At 41.9% G+C, this 19,423-nt stretch overlaps 1 protein-coding gene across 2 annotated transcripts in view; it reads right to left on the bottom strand.

Annotated features, from left to right (window-relative positions):
- ARID5B (AT-rich interaction domain 5B) overlaps positions 1–19,423 on the bottom strand; it is a 182,323-nt gene that overhangs the window by 16,938 nt on the left and 145,962 nt on the right. For both annotated transcript variants that reach the window (XM_040485129.1, XM_040485130.1), the window contains 2 exons: positions 19,072–19,124; positions 9,016–9,113 (listed from right to left, as the gene is read on the bottom strand). In XM_040485129.1, the coding sequence (XP_040341063.1) occupies positions 9,016–9,113; positions 19,072–19,124 (151 nt within the window). The remainder of the gene's footprint in view (positions 1–9,015; positions 9,114–19,071; positions 19,125–19,423) is intronic.

The following is a 19,423-nucleotide window of genomic DNA, read 5'->3' as shown; positions in this document are numbered from 1 at the left end:
TGAGACACCATGGGTTCCAGAGCTTCTGAAATGTTCAACAATTCCCCCAAACATTTATAATTTTGATCAAACTTCGTAATAAGTTGTATAAAAACAAAATGTTCTGAGAGGTTTTCGGTGGAAGAGTTAAGGATATATTTTAATGGTAAACAATTACATTCTTCTGTCATCTGATGCTTTTTTTCTTTCTTTTTTGGAAACATGGCTCTCTGAATTTTCAATAGTTCCTTTGTGAAGGCATCTGTTACTCACGTAATTGAAAAGATGTTTGTGCAGTGGCATGCTTGAGAGTACAGTTATTTAATCTTAATGATAAAGCCCCGAGGACAGAAAATCATAAGTAGAAACCTCTTGTTATTTATCAAAAAGAAAAGGGGCTAAGACACCTAATCTATTCTCAAATTTAAATTCATGCTTGATGAAAACTATCAATAAAACATAGGACCTGAAAAGTTTCTTAAATACTGTACCCAGGTTCAAAGGAGTGAGAAAGGGGGGAGGTAGGGTGAAAACAAAAATGAGACAATAAAAGAGACTGATAAAGAAAAACTGCTGTTTGGCAAGCTTTTTTTGGGTCAAACAAAGAACTTGCTGTAGTTTACAGCATGACATACACACTTGATTAGTTTGTGCCTGAGGGTGTTTTTACACTCGATAGTGTAAACTCCAACTTCTATTAATTACAACTTGCATTTAGAGGCAAATTTAAGAATTTTTAAATAGAGATTTTTCAAAGGCTGTTGTTTATTTTTTTTTAAAGCAGAAACCAGTTTTTCTACTCCAGGGCCTGGCGAGAGTTTTGTTTTCCTTTTTAAAAGTTTCTTGAAATATCCAGGCATTGGAAAGTTATCAGAGCATTTTAGGCATGCTGAGTGATACAGAGGAAGGCTCTTGCTTAGGAAATTATCTGACTGTCCTTTGGGGAGGAATTCTATAGGTCCCCCAGAACAAGCTTGGTGGAATGTAGACGGAAGAGTGGCAGAAATGCCTCAGCCTGCCTGAATCTCAGCACCTTAGATTTCCCAGGCTCCTGGCTGTTGATAAGAGCCAGGAGGACTTCTGTGTATTTGAGGAAAAAGGGAGTTGAGAAAGCCTGCGTGGCAGTGTTGGAGAGGTATTAATACCTGTGCCCACTGGCCAGAGCCCACATTACCAACACAGTATTTATTTTTTTTTTTAAATTTTTTTTGAACGTTTATTTATTTTTGGGACAGAGAGAGACAGAGCATGAACGGGGGAGGGGCAGAGAGAGAGGGAGACACAGAATCGGAAACAGGCTCCAGGCTCCGAGCCATCAGCCCAGAGCCCGACGCGGGGCTCGAACTCGCGGACCGCGAGATCATGACCTGGCTGAAGTCGGACGCTTAACCGACTGCGCCACCCAGGCGCCCCTACCAACACAGTATTTAGAAAGGAGCTGCAAGTCCAGACATTGGTCAACCCCACCATGGTCGTCACCCATGGGTGAGGATGGGAATGGTCCAGCCACTGGATCTCAGGGCAAGAGAGTTAACAGACACTGAGAAGATAAACTGCAAGACCTGCCTGTGGTGGGTCTGATTTGAAATTGAGCCTTAGTACTCCCCTGACAGCCTCTTCCACCACCTCGTTCCCTACCTCTTTATGCACATTTTGTAGAAGAAACTGTCCTTTTTGTTTGGATTGAAATCAATTCATTCAACCCCTAATTCCTGAGTTCCCAGATATGTTCATGATGCTGCACTGGGTGCATTGGGGAGACTCAAGGAAAGCAATACCACATGATCCTTGCTCCCAAAAATAGTATCTTTACTGTTCTTGAATTCTTCAGCTGAATATTTTAGCTGTATGTTGATCTCTGTATGTGTGATGTATGATGATCTCTCAAGTTCTAACCTAACTCTTAAGATCCAGTTCAAATTCTAGATCCTCCTGGAAGACTTTGCTCATTCCAGCTGAAAATTCTCTCTTCTTTCTTTCATCCCTGTTGAACTTCTTATTTGTATCTATTACTTACTTACCTAAGGTTTTTATAGCCTTAAATATTCAACTCTCTTTCATGTATGTATGAACTAAGAGTCAGATCGTATGATAAGTTAGATAAGCCAAGGATCATAGTACCTCCCAGTTCTATTGAGTTGGTAGCACTGGCCTGGGGGTGCCATACTGAGGAGAATTCTGAAGCTGAGCTTGGCCTCATGGAAAGTAGCATCATGTTCCCTTAGCGATCTCTTCCATAAATGTGGTAGGGTGAGCACCTCCTCATTGTTTGTCAACCCTACTCCAAACTCATTGGTTCATCCATTTTCATTATCCCAGAGAATGCTTTGTACATCATAGATATTCAAAAAACCCCCAATGGCTCTTGAGGACAGCAGCAAAAGAAAAAGGCAGTCAGTGAGTCACTCAAATGGCAAATCACTCCTATCCCAGAAAAAGAAAGTGGCCACTGGAAGGGGGCTTCTTACCAATTTCAAATGTAATCTCAGGCTATGTTGAAAGGCTGATACTGCTACATCCCAAGAAGTACTATATACCACATCTGGAATCGCTTTGGGTATTCTGAGTGACACAAATTGGAGGCATCTACGTAAGAGCAGGCCAACCTCGTGAAAACCCATAAATCGTGCTCTGAGGCTTGGTTGAATGGAATTGGAGGCCTTGGAGTGGGAGAGAAGCTTTGCCAAGCATGTGGTGGCCCATCACCAAGGAAATGGCATGCAGAGAAAGAGTCAGACCCAGAAGGTGAGGGAGGGCCAGTGGGAAGCCACAGATGGTGTCTTGTTCAGCATGTGGAAGAGTGTTTAGATGAAGAGCACCTCCAACGGTGGCCTGCTTCTTTCTTGTTCCCCAACTGCAAGGCGTTGGAGCAGAGACTGGATTAGCCCAGTGCCAAAGGTAGTTCAGTCCCCACAGAACTTGGCAGCTTATAGGCTACATTTTGCCCAGGGGTATGTTTAGTTTAACTGATGTAAAATATTTTCAGAAATATTGGATCCAATATTTGCAAGTCAGGTGACTTCATGTAAAAGTTATCATGAAACCATTCAAGGTCTGACAGTACTGAGGCTGTATCTGTCCAAGACAGTGGTGTTGGCTGATCCTGCCGGGCCTCTCTGGCCTGTCTGTGTGTGCCAGCTTCCTACTTTCCTACCTGGCCACTGCACTCACCTATGCTACCTCCCCCACAGACATCTGAGTCTGTGCCCGGGGGTGTGGAGTAGTGCTTCTTCAGTGGCCTGACATGAAGGACCAGTTTCCTGAGTTTCCTGTCTGTTGCTGACTGACACTGGTGTAAAATTCGTAACTCATAAAAATGAATTAGTAGAAAATGAAATTTAAGAAAGGCACATAAAACACAAGGCCCAATTTTTTATTTGTTTCAACAGACATAAAATGATTCTGGCAAATTGCTACGTACGTGTAACAATGCTTATTCATAATTATTCTGTTCACAGAACACAGACAGGCCAGAAACCCTCACTTGAGAAGCACTGGTCTAGAGGATGACTAAGGGACCTCTCAAATCTAAAATACTCTGTGATCTTGCCTGTGTCTTTCTGAATTGTGTACTGATTAACTTCAAGGGTATCAAAATGACCAAAAACATAGCAAATCATGTCCAGGACATAAACAGAACTGGAACTCACCTTACTTTACTTTCCCTTGGCTTTTTCCTCACAACATGATTAGCTGAGTTCCTTAGGACTTGATATATTTTTGGTCTTTATCTTAAAGCACATATTTATCGTACTCAAAACATGAACCTCTCTTTCTTCAGAGAGGAAAGGCTGAGGTCCAGCTGTCACTAGGGTTCTGCCCAGATGCGTCTGGCTTGGGTACCACTGACCCCAGGTCACTGCAAAGGAGGCCGCCCCAGCCCTGCAGCAGGACAGTCTTGCCAGGGGAATACTTCCAGGCAAGGCAAAAGGTTAGAATTTGAAATTGGGCATTAGGTATATAAGAAGATGATGCATAATTGCTCATTTCCCGCATATAAGCACATTTGTTTATGATTTTGATTTTCTTTTCTTTAAACATTTTTAAATGTTTATTCCTTTTTGAGAGACAGAGAGAGACAGAGCATTAGCAGGGGAGGGGCAGAGAGAGAAGGAGACAGAATCTGAAGCAGGCTCCAGGGTCTGAGCTGTCTGCACACAGCTTGACGTGGGGCTCGAACTCATGAACCATGAGATCATGACCTGAGCTGTAGTCGGACGCCCAACCGACTGAGCCACCCAGGCACCCCTGATTTTGATTTTCTAAATACTCAGAAAAGCACATCATAAAGTCCTTTTGCCTCAATGCTCCTTTTTCCAACCCTAATAACAACTTCACGTGCTCCTCAGACACAGACCATGCAATGTATTCAAGAAAATTCAAACCAGTGATGTGGTATTCTATGTGAAGATTTTTTTTTCCCTCTTGTATGTGCTTAAAAAAAAAAAAACAACAACATTTTTCTAAAAAAGAAAACAAATTTGCATGTGAAAGCAAAGTCTTTAAAGTGAATTACTATTCCAGAAAACTAAGCTAAGAGAATGCCATAAAAAGAACCATTTCCCTTTTTTGCTCCTGTCCTGATAACGGTGACTCAGCACATCTTCAACAGAGAGAGTCAGATCAGGAGGAAAATGTTCTACTTAGTAGGGTCCTGACCAGGAGGAGCTGGGCATTTTTCTTTGCATTATAACCGATAGGAACTTTATCTATAAATCCTGGGCAAGGAATGTCTAGAATAACCACACTTCATGAGCTTTGCTGAGTTTGAGACGTCTACATAGCAACAGTCTCGCGATGGGGAACATTAATGCTTTTTATATTGGTGATCAGCTGTAACATGAGCAATTAAGTACAGTACTAATGGACTATGGCCAGGAGCCTGGTACTAATATTAAAAACTGACAGAGATGAATAGGTTTGGAAGTAAAACCAGGCTGACAAAGACATTTTTATGAAGTGCTTGGACCTATTTGATTTAAACCAATCAGAGGCAAGTTTGGACGAGTCTGGCCTTCAGCAACAATGATGCATTCACAGGCATTGTACCATTTCTGCTGTGCCTTAAATAAAAACACTCATTGATTCTTTTCAACAACCCACACTTTCATTATTACACTCATTAATAAACCAAGAGTGCCGAGTAACATACAAGTAATATTCACTGAGGAACGGGCTACTTTTTTCTTGTTGGAAAATGAAAACATTTACTGGAAACATGAACCACACCACACGAAAAATAAATCAGTGGATAATGCCTACTAGATCACTCATTTCTTCATCTTCTAGGAAAGCAAAGCTGGTGGTAAGGAAATAGGAAAAAGACTGAGTCTCTATACCGGAGTGAAAAGAGTGAAAAGAGTGAAAAGAGTGTGACTGAATGCACAGGGGGAACTCGGTCATTCTGATCTGACCGGGAAGGTTTGACAGATTTCCACGGGCATCTCCGGACTAGACGTTTGCCCACAAGACCCTGATCTTTTTCAACTTCTTGAACCTTCTTGAAAACAGTGGCCTTTCCCCAATCTAGACCTCTCTGTTCTGTGTTAGCATGCCTGTAATTAGCAAGAAGGAAGGAAATCTGCCAAGTCCCTAAGCACAGTTGTGGCTGAGAGCTTCAGGTTCTTCTCTGACCCAAGCAGAACTGTTTCTAGTCACTGGACAAATCTCGGTGTCCTCTGCCTTTCTCCCGTAGAACCATTAAAGAGAATAAAGATGTAAGACATCTGGAGCACTTGCCCCAGACCTTTCTGCCTACCACAACACACAGGAGCATGGGTGATTCCTTTCAGGATCATGAAAGTGGAGCCTCTTTTTTTTTTTTTTTTTTTTCCAGAAAAAGTCAGTTATCTGCAAATTTTAGTGCTTCACTATTATTAATTACTAATCACTCAAGACACCCTTTGTATCTGATCACGACAATGTGAAAGGGGCCTAGATAGTGAAAGGATATCCAAGGAAGGATGCTAACCACCCTGGGACAAGGTTTCTGGCTCTGTGCAGAGCTTTCCATGTTGGGGGTCCCACTTGGCAGCTGACTATTGATCGTCTCAGCTCCAAACCTACTCTTCTGTGTTCTGGGACCGGAGTCCCGCCCATTACATGTCTCTTTTGTCAGTTGTCTTCCTTTTGGGGTTCTGCAAATGGGGCCATAGCAGGCCAGGGGAGGGGTGGAAGTCCCTCCTTCTTTCTAATTTGTTCGCTGCTCATTTCAGGGCCAACCCAACAGTGATGTAGCAGCAGCAGTTGGTTCCAGCCTCTAGCTTCTTTTGACAATCCCAGAACTATCACCCTCCATTTGCTCTGGGGCCCAGCACCAGCTAGGGAGCACTCCCTCCTCAGGTCTGAGCTAGCTCCGCGATGCTCCACCTCTGAGCTCAACCACCAGCACTGGTTGGGAGCCTCCCCGGGAAGGAGGGATCTTAACCCCAACTCTGTGAGGCATACTCTCTAAACTTGTGGGTGGCAACAGCCTCTCCTCTAGGCCCCAGGGAACCTGTGGTTATTACCTCCGTGTTAACATACAGCTTCACAAAAACAGTGGTTTAAGCAAGTCTCTACGTCAGTTCTCTTTGTTGAATACCTAGTGTGGTTTTTATTGTCCTTACTAGATCCTGACTGGTAAGCACTGACCAAACAAATTCTCGATTTAGAAGAGTGAGTGACCTAGCATCTCAAAAGTATTTAATCCAGTGGGACACCAAACCTTCATGAAACATCCCCTTTACTCCCAAGAATGAGGAGGGAAGAGAACTTTTTAAGAATGTTAAATAATGTTGTATAGTTGCTAAAGTGTAAAGTATCTCTCCTAGAATTTTCCAATTTGACTGACTGAAGGCATTTGGGATTTTACTACTGCGGATGAGGTATGTCATGCAACTAAGTACAGATCTTGGTATCTCATTTAAGATTGAGGCTATTTTTATCTACACCAGTACTTGAGTTAATTACACACACACATTCACTGTATTATCAGATCCAATCTTTTTTTCCATCAAACCCAATCTGTTTTTTGATCATGTGATGCTTTGTAATACGTTTAATATTCATCCTTAAAGTGAGTGAAACAGCTGAGATACACTCTTTTTGCAAATTTTAACTGCTGTCTGGTCCTTTACGCTTGATGGTTCAGGTGTTGGGAACATTTGCACATGGAGGTATGGGAGGTTCACTATCAGAATAGAAGCCCTTTGAAAATACAGATGGTGTTTCTAATGAAAATGTTCTGATTAAAGCCTTGAATCATAAGTCAAAAATAAGTTGAATATGTTACCTTAAGTGCTCTTAACACAACACTCACCTGAGATATCTATGCTATTTTGTATTAGGGTTTCAGTGGTGTACCTGTTATGTACAGTGAGAATGTAGGCTGTTGTAGTAAATACTGAGAGAAGTAACACTCACATTTAAAAAATTGATGTAGGATACTAAAAAAAAAAAGGCTAGGAAGAGTAATAATTTGAATTCCTGTTACCATTTTAAAAAAATCCTTGTGGACTGTAACAGCACATAAGGCAATCCCTTAGGAATACTTCATGGGGATTTTTCCATGGGCTACTAAACCCAACCTAGTTTACTAGGTTATATCGACCAAAACATTCTAGGCTTCATGGAATGGCTATACTAAAAGAGACTCTACGCTGAATGCAACACAGATAAAAATTTAATTGAACTAAAAAAAAAATATGACTAAGAGTTGATGCTCCAGATGACATTATCTGAGGATGCATTTGTATGATCCAAAGCCAGGTGTTGGGCATCTGGGATGAAATTGGAATGGTAACTCACATGTAAAAGGCAACCATCACATTAGGCAGTTATGTTTTACCTTTCAAACTAGCAAGCTAACTGGCCTGTTTGTTCAGCTGTGTCTTGACTTCATTCCATCCATGACTGTTATTAAAACATATGCATACACACACACACACACACACACACCCCTCTACTTGGATCTGAATTTGAAACCAGTTTGCTGAGTCAGTCAACATTTCAGCAGGGAAATGCCAGAGATAGAGAAGTTGGTGTGACTTTAACACATTAAGTATGGACTAGAAGCGCAGAACAAGGATAATGCATGAATTCACTAACAGATCTGCAATGCTGTGGACAACAGTCCTAATGCAAAGAGGAAACACTCTTGTGGATACAACCTTCATAGTAGGCTAATTTGGCATTACTTCTTGTTTGCATGATCATCACCTTCTGAGAGAAGCTAAAAGTGTTAGAAAACTGAGCCATGCACGGCTTGGCAAGAAAGGATTTTCTTGGTGAAAAGCATAGCTGTAGAAGAAAAATACCAAGATGGGAAAAAAACAATGGATCTTATCTGGGACCAATTTTCTTATTAAAGAAATGCTTACTTTTCAATATTAACACATTCAACGTTAATACATTTCAATGTTAACACATTTACATGGCAACCTCATAGTAACACTGCAGACTTAGGATTTCCAGAAGTGGAAGGTTCTCACAGTAAATGAACCTACAGAAAACATACTGAGTAGTCTAGGCTTGTGTTGGGGGTGGGGGGGAAGGCATTGTCAAATAGGTGGTCACAGGATAAAACCAAACTAAAAGAACATCTAATTTTAGCCCCGGTAACCAGAGAGAGCCACGTCCCTTAAAAAACCCCAAGGCGGTATGCAAGGTAAATGCCAGGGGATATTTTCTATTTCCAAAAAAGTCCTTTAGACTTCTCCTTATCCTTCACCAGAAGCTGCTTCCAATTAACACACTTTTAATTAAGCAAGGGCTTTCTAAGAAAGGGCTTTTTTTTAAGAGTAAAATTCATGGTATGTGAATTATATCTCAACTTTTATTTTTTTAATGTTTATTTTTGAGAGAGAGAGAGCATGCACGAGCGGGGAAGGGGCAGAGAGGGAAACACAGAATCCGAAGCAGCTCCAGGCTCTGAGCTGTCAGCGCAGAGCCCGACGCGGGGCTCGAACTCTCAAAGTGCGAGATCATGACCTGAGCCGAAGTCGGGCGCTCAACCGACTGAGCCACCCAGACGCCCCCCAAGAAGGGGCTTCTTACCTTTCATAATGTCTGCGGGTGCAAGTGGCGGCGCTGGTGCTGCCAGGATTACCACCTAATTCATCATAAATATGTTTCCATTGACGCCGGGCTGTTATCTGAAAAAATGGCAATGGGAAATTCAATCTTCATCATAAGAGATTCACAGTTCCAGGATTCAATACATATGCAACAGGCAGAAGAGAACAGCCTGTTCTGGAAACCCAGAAACAGAGAAGTCCACACGAGTATATGGGGAGACTCAGGTTTTACAGTGAGATCTCTCCTTTAGCACTTTTCTTTATTTTATTTATTTATTTTTTTTTTAATTTTTTTTTTTAAATTTTTTTTTCAACGTTTATTTATTTTTGGGACAGAGAGAGACAGAGCATGAACGGGGGAGGGGCAGAGAGAGAGGGAGACACAGAATCGGAAACAGGCTCCAGGCTCTGAGCCATCAGGCCAGAGCCCGACGCGGGGCTCGAACTCGCGGACCGCGAGATCCTGACCTGGCTGAAGTCGGCCGCTTAACCGACTGCGCCACCCAGGCGCCCCAAGCACTTTTCTTTATAATAAAAACGGAATTCTGCTTTGGGCTCTGTTTTGTCGCCCTAAGGCATCTCCCTGGACATTTATGAAGCTAGTTCCCCCCGGGGTCCCAAACTCATACTCTGTTCCTTTATGTCAGTGTGAGGAGGCATTCAAATAAAATGAGATTTCAGCGAAAATATCAGTTTAAGAGAACCAGAATTAACACCGGTTGCTTAAGGAGCAGGGAAACGGGTGCCCAAGGATGTAGGAAAAGAGGGAGAGTTTTCACTAAACGTGCTTTTGTATCTTATGATTTCTGAACTGTGTGATGCGTAGACTACTTCAAAAACTAAATAAAATTACTATGTAAATTAATTAAATTGACCCAATTGGTTGTGGGATTTGCAGTCATCTCAGGCTAAATGGTTATGCCAGCTCCTCCCACCACCCAAACAAAACCCAAATCTCCAACTGTGTATGTTGCGAGCTGTTTGTTTTTATTCACTTAGGTCAGGAAAATGGGATATCCATCAAATCCTACGAAAACGAGCAAATTCCAAAGCTAAAACGCAAGCTCAGTCTACTGTTGAGTTGGGTGAATAAAACCAAACAGCTTGCAATATACTGATGGCATGCTATGGCTCTATTTCCTTTTTTTCTTTAATTTTATTTTTGTACATAAATTAAGACTTTACAAAATAGCAGATGCATGATCTGGCAAATGATTAATTTGGGGAAACCACGTCATTTACTAACATCCGAGCAAGTCTAGTATTTCCTTGAAACCAGGAGACAGAATGCATTCTGAGGTCCTTGTGGATGTTTCCAAACAGAGTTACAGGAAAACGCTGTTATTGGAACGTGCAGGGGGCAGGGCGCTGCACAGGTGCCAGTGGCACTGGATACAATCAGAGTAGGAGGCTTCTTTTGGAAAATAACCACAAAGCTGCCAGCGGAGTTCACTTAGGGGCTGAAGGCAGCAATCCGAGGGGGAAAAAAAAAAATCTCAGCTCGCAAACAAGGGCTCGTAATTGTAATGGAAGGAGGAGGGGTGGTTAAATATTATAGGGTAAATGGCACCTTTTCCATCTCAAGTAAAGACCCCTTTATTTCCATAAACCCTGCTCGACAGGCCTGGGTAGGACCTCGAGACCATGGGAGCTTTGCATTGTTCAGCTGCCCACGAAGCATGCTTGAACCAAGTTGTGTCCATAGTCCTCTGTAGACAGAACCACCCTTTACATCTACTAGCAGGTATGGCTAAAAATAAAATCTTCCTTTATTTATAGCTTGCTTTAGATTATAATAAATGGTTTCAAGCCCCTTTCAAAACACTCAGAATAGGTGTTTTAGTAATCATTTTACATTTAATTACAATCTCCCCCAATCTTTTTAATAATACCATCTCAGGCTGGTCTGTTTGAGACCTGTTGAGACCTCCCCTCCCATATGTCCATGTTATTCCTCCAAGCCCTTAAGATACTGAGGCCCCTAGAAACACACCTCCATATTCCACCCCCCCACCCCCACCTCAGATGGGGTGGGGAGCCCGGCAAGGCCAGAAGACAGCCTATGTAAGTCCCTGCAATCACTTCAGAGGAAACCATCGCTCTTGTCGTCCTTTATCTCTTCTATGCACTCTTATTTCATATATTTTTTGAAAATGTATTTATTTATTTTGAGAGAGCGCGTGAGTGCAAGCGGGGGAGGGGCAGAGAGAAGAAGAGAGAAAATCTGAAGCAGACTCTGCACTGTCAGCACAGAGACCAACATAGGGCTTGGTCCCACAAACCATGAGATCATGACCTCATGAGCCCAAATCAAGAGTCAGATGCCCAACTAACTTGGGTCACTCAGGCTCCCCTCTACTTCATATTTTATAAAGAGTTTTCACATGCTTGATTATCACTTCATCCTCCCATCAGCCTGTGAGGTAGATTAGAGGAATCTCGTCACAGATGAAGGAAGCAAGACACAGAGAGGTTGCATGACTTGGCCAAGGACACACAGCAGTAGAATGGCAATGCCAGAACTCATAGCTTAGGATCCCAAGAGCAGACTCCTTTCATGTCATCAAAATGGTGTCCACATCAGATTGACCTGGTGAATAGCCCATGTGTGTAGCAGGGTGATAATACAGAACTCTGGGGACCTTTTGCTTCAAGTGAGGCAGAGGACTGTGGAAATCATAGCTTCTGCTACAAGTTGTCAACTATAAGCTGTGGGTCTCTTACTAGGGGGGAGATAGTGCAGCAAAGAGGTCAGCAGGTATCTAAGGGGATGGGTTAGGTTAACAGTGCTCTGAGATTTTACTCTCAGTAAGTAAAACTATGGTTCCTCTGACCCTGCCCATGTGTGTCTCTAGTTAGAACAGAGGTTCTATATGTCCACCACTGAATCACAGATAACTCTCAATTATATTGGAATCCTTCTACTTACTCCCCCAGGCACCAGACATTTCTTGAACATCTCCCATTGGTTGAGTACTGTGCTAGCAGCTGGGACAAAACAATGAAAACCAGACCCAACACCCAACATGACCATATCCTAGTGTCTGTGGGTGGGGGGGGGGGCGGCGCGCGGGGGGGGGGGGGGGGGAGGGATAACAAAAATAAAGAAGGGACGGAATAGATAAGCAAAATAATACAGGTTGTGAAAAATGTAATGAACAGGAGACCACTGGTGATGGGATATTTAATGTGTGGAAACTGACCATGCCTCCCTCCCACAACCTATCATCTAGACTAGGGAGTAGTACCCTGTTCAACCCTGGCCTATCACAGAAATGACTGACTTCTTTAAGAATAAATAATGAATTATCAAAAGGAAAAAACAATCTTCCTCATACTAGGATTGAAACCGGCAGCAGGAGGCCAGCATCAGGTCCCATTTGGCATTATAAGTATGTGTGGCTGGCCAGGGGTCTGTGTTAGCCCCTGCTGTAGCAGGTGCTGGTGTTTAAATACAGTTTTTACAAGTGAAAGTTCATCTGGAGCAAAGACAAGGGCTGGGCCTTCCAGGAAGTGGTCCCTGTTTACCAAGCTTCCACAGGCCGGCCTGGATGAATCAGACCGTTTTGAGATATTTTCTTTCCACAGGAAAGTCATAAAATGTGCTCTTTCCAACTGCTAAATGATTTTATGCTTTTAAGTGCACAGTGCTCCTGGGTACACATCTCCATTTTTTGTGTCCAGATGCGCTTTTAATTCAAATGCTGCCCATGGGCTTTAAAGCAAGAAATGTCTAAACGTTCCCATTGTCTAAACCCACAGTGGGTCCCAACGCCCTATAAGGAGAGAGGAAAGGACACGAGAGCCCCGCCTGGCCCAGCCACCGGGCATCGGGCTCCCACCTGTACAAACCTGCCTCCTGTGAGAGTCTGTGTTCATCATGCCGAAGTGTGCATTTGCTTAGGGTTGTTATTCTGTTGTCCAGAATGTGTGTTAGCTTTAAAACCCCATTTGGGCAAAACCAGTGTCTGCCTAGTAGTCCCCAGCCCCACTCAGCTGGGAAGTTTGATACCGCCATGGGGTGAGCTTGACTAACGCTTTCATTAAGCCGAGGCCTCCTGGTTATGTACACGTTTCAAACTGACCTCATATTATTTTAGGTTTTTAAGGATACAAAGGACTTCTGGCTCTTTGTTTCCTCAAGAAAATGGTCAAATTTTCTCAAGCAATGATTTCTCTTAGCTTGTGCTTCTCCTGTGATCTCCTTCAAGATCCTCATTTAAATGTTAGGGATTCATGACATCAACCCATCGTCTACTGCTTGTCATTTTAGGGCCCTGTGCCAGGTACAGAAAAGCATAGAGGTAGAAGGTAGAAGGTGGAGGGTGGAGGGTGGGGAGATACCATGAAAACAAAGAGAAGTTGCTGCTAGCAAGGGTTCATGATTTAGCAGGAAGCATAATCCCATACAATCAACCATAAAGCAAGATGAAAAACCGAACAGACCACACCCAAGTAAAACAAACCAATGTAGGTATAGGAGAGACTTAATCTCACTTTGAAGACGCTTGACAGTTACTTCTTTCCCCAGTGTGGGGAAGACCCAAGCAACTATGAAAAGCTCTATACCTATTATGTGCATTAAGTTTCATTGCTTCTAAATATAGTCATTTTCAAACTGTTCTTTAGAAGCCAAACTATGTTAGAGGTGGCTTGAAACCAGCTTTCTAAATGCTCACCTCTGCCAAGAAAACAGGTCCAGAGAGTGGGAAGGGAATCTTCCCCTTCTCTACGTTCCTGGACGGACATAGGAAAATATCCTGTCACTTAAAAACAAAACAAAACAAAACAACAACAAAAAAAATGGGGAAACTATTTTCACCCAAGGCACAGTCTTGGGGCTTTGGTTTCTCCAACCTTTGAGGTTGCAGGGATGAAATAATCTTGGAGTTTTTGTGGCTTGGTTAGGAAACAGCAATCAGAAATCTTGCAGGACTCGAGTGTGTCCAGAGCTTAAGAACGTAGGAGATGTGAACTCAAAAGGCACACTGGCCTGTGTGCAGTGTTACCCAGGCAGCTCTGAGAAACAGCCTCTTTCTCGGGACACCTTGAGGGCGGACTGAATTCAAGGAAGATGACTTTTTTTTCCTGGTAGTACTCCAGGAACTGGAGCCTTTCAAAACTGCATGACATCATCTTTGGCCTCGAGAATTTTGAATTAAGCAAGAGGCTTTGTCCGTCCAGAGTACTAGGGTTAGATTCAGAGGGTGTCTTGAAATGATGTCAAAGCCGGAATCTGGTGTCAAAGCCTAATCCTTCCAGCGAGAAGACACGTGGCTTCTTCTTCCAGATGAGAAATAATGGTCCTGTCTCACCCATGGGGAGAGGCGGAGCTGCTGACATTCTTAGAAGGCACCCCTTGCATGGTCTTTTGCATCTAGAATAAGATTTTCTCAAGACCCATTTCCCTACTCTACCTTCTCTCCAAATATTGCCTCTGGTTCACCTTCAAATGGTTAGCCAAATGAAAATCACTTTAGCAAACTACCTTCAACACACCGCATCCTGGTAATACCCCAAGCTACTCTTCAAGCTTTAATTGCTTCACCAGACACTGAAGTGAAGACCTCTTTAGTTTAGCTCATCAGTGTGGCTCTATTCCGTTCTGCCTCCTCAACTGTAGGTGACCCATATTCTAAAATGTATGGAAGGATGCATGATTATAAAGGAAAGGATCCTCATTGCCAACCGATCAAAATGCCAGGATATTGTTTTTTAGGGAATCAAATTCATTCATTACATTTATGATCTCGACCTAAGGAGGCACAGACACAAAATCCATTTCCAGCAAAGACAGAGGAGGCCAAGAGAACTGAATATAGCCATTAGTCGAATGCTTATAAAGGCTTAAAATAAAACCTTTGCTCCTCTTTTTTTTTTAATTCAATTTGGGGGTTATGAAGGACTGAAATGAAATAATCCATAATCCGCAATTCAAACCAGAAGGTTTGGAATAGTTTATAACCACAAACAAAAACAAGCCAATTAAGATGGCCTCTTTTTATAACCAGAAGGAATTCCAGAGAGATGTCTTTATCCAATCACAAGTTAACAGCAGGAGAGATACATCCACAAGTTTTAAACTTGCAGTTTTTTTACTGTTACCGAATGTTTACATCATGCAGACTTCTTGACCCATCTCCTAAGTTCACACATTTTTCTCAAGACTCAGATAAAATCTCAGCTAATAGTGTGTCCAGTTAGGCTCAGGTTAGTTCCAAAGAACTCATTGTAAGATGCTACCAGTGAAGGTATATTATTAGATGCTTTTCCCAAAATATCACTGGAAATATGGAGAAAGCATTGTACACATACCTAATTGACTGCTGAGGATGGAAGATATAAACACTGGTCATTTATATATGAAGGATGGTCTTTCCTTTCAGTGTTGCTATGGAGCTTGAGGCAATTGTGCACAAAATTCTCAGCAAGTCAGAATTTGAAGAAGTCCGTAATGACCCCATGCAACTCATTTCACTTCTCTGTGCCTCAGTTTCCTCATTTATAAAACGAGGGTGTGGTCTGGAGCAGGGCAAGTATCTTTCTCTGCACAAAGGCCTATTTGCAAAAAATAAAAATGTTCTGACGCTAGGCTTTCCTGCATTCAAAATGAAAATGGCTTATCGAGTCCCAATGTAGCTAGATTACCACTTTACCAAATGGAAAAACCTTCACTGGAAAGTTTGTGCTGCTTGGGAGCCAAAGGGATGTTAATACTCCGGCTTGCTTCTTTAGTAATGGTGTGAAGACAACTTTCTAATCTTTGATACTTGACTTAGATGGGGCCACATTTTGAAGCTGGGAGTCATGAGGGCTATTAGGCTAACTGGGAATAATCTGTTACCATTAGCTTTGAATTAACATCCCCTGGACAGCTTATAAAAAAGGATTCTTGGGTTCTTAGGCCCAGGGCCCACCACAGAGTTAATATCTCAGTGTGGAGGTCTAGACAGCTACGTATGCTTTAAAGTTCCCTTTGAAAATTTGAGCCCCAGTCCTTGAATAGCCTTTGGGAACCACAGATCTAGAAGATTCCAAGATCTCCTTTGAGCTCTAATGACAAGTCTACACTTGCATCTGATATCAGATAATCTCACAGATAAATGTCTTTCAGTAACACAGTGATGACAATTTAAGTCCTCAGACTGGATCTTACTCATACGTCTGCTGGACTGATGTCAAAACTGAATCCTCACTGAACATCTCATTTTGTTTATTGGCCCAATTCTACCAACAGAAAAGTGTATTCTGTACTTAGGTTCAAAAGCTTCAATGGAGCAAGGGAGTTGCAAACTTCAGTGCCTACAGGGACAACAAGGTAGCATAAGGCATTAAAAAAATAAGAAGGAAAGGAAGGAAATAAGGAAGGAAGGAGGGAAGGGAGGAAGGACAAATCCTACCAAACTGGCTTCATCCAGTTGATGACCCTGGATGTAGATTTTAGAGTAAGAGGGCTAAGTAGATTCACCGTCTCAGATGTGATGTTAGAGCTGGGGGTGAAGAATGGCAGGGGCCCAATGAACAATGAGGGAGTTGGTGGGTAAATAGGGAAGGAGGAAGGGAGCGATTCCAGAAGTTGCCAGTCCCCTCTGTGGCTTGGCAAAAGAGGCTCGAAGCTCGTGACCACATGAAAAGCAGATGCCGCTCTGGTCTCCCATGTGCCCCCACCCCAGCCTTTCTCTCCTGCACTCCACCTACATAGAGTGAAGGCACAGCACGTGGCAAAAGGGAATGCTTAGCTTGTTATAAATCTTCTATGCATGGCCTTCCATCCCTCTGCTCGCCCCCAGCCTACAGAATAATCCCAGGGCCTACCATCCCAAAGCCTTTTCTCACTGGGCTGCATCCTCTCTGGACTCCCCTTCAAGGTCACTTGTCCCAGCCACCTGGTCACTCTAAGTTATTCAGACTCTCCATGTCCAACATTATTCCACCTCCACACTTTCTTCCCCGCTTTGGCTTTCTCTTCCTGCAAGACCATGATCATTCATGTCTGAATTCTATCTATCCTCCAAAATTCTGCTCGAATGACATGAGAGTCACAAGCCTTCCTTCCCTCATTTCTAAATGAAATAGTACTTTACTTGAACAGGGAATGGACCTTTTTCCACTTGTCTTTTCATTATAATTACTGCCTCTCCTGGATGGTAAGCAACTAGAAACACTGGGGTAGATATTTTTGCATCTTCTAGAGTGTGTAGCACAATGCCTCCAATATGTACGACTTAATAAGTATGTGTTCTGGTGATGTGCTGATTGTGTGGCCATTCATTATTTCCCTCATTCAACAAAAGAGAAGATACTGTGTGTTCGATATACTGCAAATGCCCTGAAACTAATCAGAAGTTGCTTTTGTGTATTCTATACCAACTTGCCGTTGCATGGCAAAAAATAGATCCTTGTGAAGATACAGAAGATACAAAAGCAGGAAAAACTGATTCTGTGAAATTTGTTGGCACTCTCCCTATCAGCAGGCAACAACAAATTTCTGGGTTTAAAAAGACATTTCATAATATTGTGCAGTATCATGTAACTTATCTACAGTTCATAAAAATGTGTATTCCTATTCTTAACATCAAGAGTTAGGCTTAAAAATCTAAGTTATGGGGCTGACTGCTGAATTCATGAGACTAAGTTATTTTTTTTTTCACATGGACAAAAGCTATAATTAGCTTAAGATTTTGCAAAACTGTGAGCCACAGTGGCAAGGAGTCAACCTCTTTGTCCTATCAACAGACCCAACCAAGTGAAAAATTTCATTATTTATTTTGTACAGTGGGTGCTTGATAAAACAAATATTGTAAGGAAATTCATGTCTATGAAATGCACATTTTATATGTGCTTCATATGAGCATTTTCTTTCTTTATAAACTTTATTTCTTTATAAACTGGTACTAGTACCTCCCATGTATTAAATGAATATTTTTACACACACACTGACTCACATCTTAAGAGTTTTTAGTCAGAATTCACAGCAGGGATTTCTACAGTAAATACCAGATTATCCGAATCACATCATGCCTGCCATCTTTTCCCGTTCCAACCCCATGACATCAAACCATTATATTAGTTTGTGGAGTAATATGCTCTATCTGGCAAGACACACTAGTTATTATGGTGGGGCTAAAATGAATTTCATTTTCTTGACTTTGTGTCTCTTATTGTCATTTTACTAAGATACAGAGATATCCCAGGTTACCTCGTGAGGAGAGAAAAAAAATAATTTCTTATTCGATTGCAGAAGAAACTGCACAACTTAATCTGATCATTGTGTGGAGGAGAAAATATTTCCAATGACGACATCTTCCTATGTCAATTGATTTTATTACAGATATCATCTCTGTGTGCTCTATTAATACAGCTCTTTCTTCTTTCAAGATTTTAATCTTAGTTTGTTGCTCTCACATTTTATTGGTTCAAAATACAGGCTGTAAAATCCGTGGCCATCAAATTTTCCTGTGGGCTAAAAATAACCCGTTCCTGTCAGTTAGAATTAGCTGATAAAGAGTGTCAGAGCCTGTTCTGAATAAGTTTGATAACTTCCTGTTTATGCGGCACTGACCCTTGTCTAATAAAGCTTCTTTGCCCTAGAATAAGAGGAGATTCTGCTGTCTTCTATTCCTTAATGGCCAATACTGATTACTTTTGAAAGCCTTTAATACATTTCCCATATTAGACATGAACAGATGTCAGGTATGTTGCCAAGGGAAATTTCTTTTATGCAATCTTGGCTTGTTGTACAATAATAGCCCTTTCTCAACATGGGAAAAAATTACAGACCCAACTAATTTCCCTGACAGGGGGAGAGTTACATATGTTTTCCACTTGTAGTTTTTACGACACGTTTACAATTTTGCCAAACCTGGAACTAATTGGGATCGTTTCCAAAAGCGGCCCAATAAACCCCCAAAAGTGTGGAGCCATTTGAAAAGGCAGTCAACGACGGTTTACTCTTGCATTTTCTCCATTTTGGTCAAAGGGGGGTGAGGGGAGTTAGGTTGCAAAATTATTTCATTTAAGTTGCTTAAACACTTACTGTTTCATATCCTCCCAGTTTTTGAGCAGCTTGAAACATAGTCCAAAGGTTAACTGTTAGAGGGACAATAAGTATTTAGATAAGCATTGCATTAACATATTTCCAAGAAATGTCAATTAAAACATTTTGTTTTGTTCTGATTTCAATGAGAAAGAGAAAAAAAAAATACGAGTACCCCAGAGAGCTAAGTTCTTAGGCAACAATTTGCCAAAGGGCATTCAACACCAGGATATATTATTTCCACTTAAAATATTTCTTAAGAAACAGTTGCAAATACAGAAATGGTTCTACTTTGAGGATAAAGGACAACACAGTTTTAGTCCTGTGGCCATCAGCCGACCAAGGGAAGCTA

Source organism: Herpailurus yagouaroundi, unplaced genomic scaffold (genome assembly GCF_014898765.1).
Source record: "Herpailurus yagouaroundi ecotype Mexico unplaced genomic scaffold, PumYag 163, whole genome shotgun sequence".
Taxonomy (NCBI): domain Eukaryota; kingdom Metazoa; phylum Chordata; class Mammalia; order Carnivora; family Felidae; genus Herpailurus; species Herpailurus yagouaroundi.
Note: the sequence above shows the minus strand (reverse complement) of the source record. Positions and strands in the feature narration are given on the sequence as shown.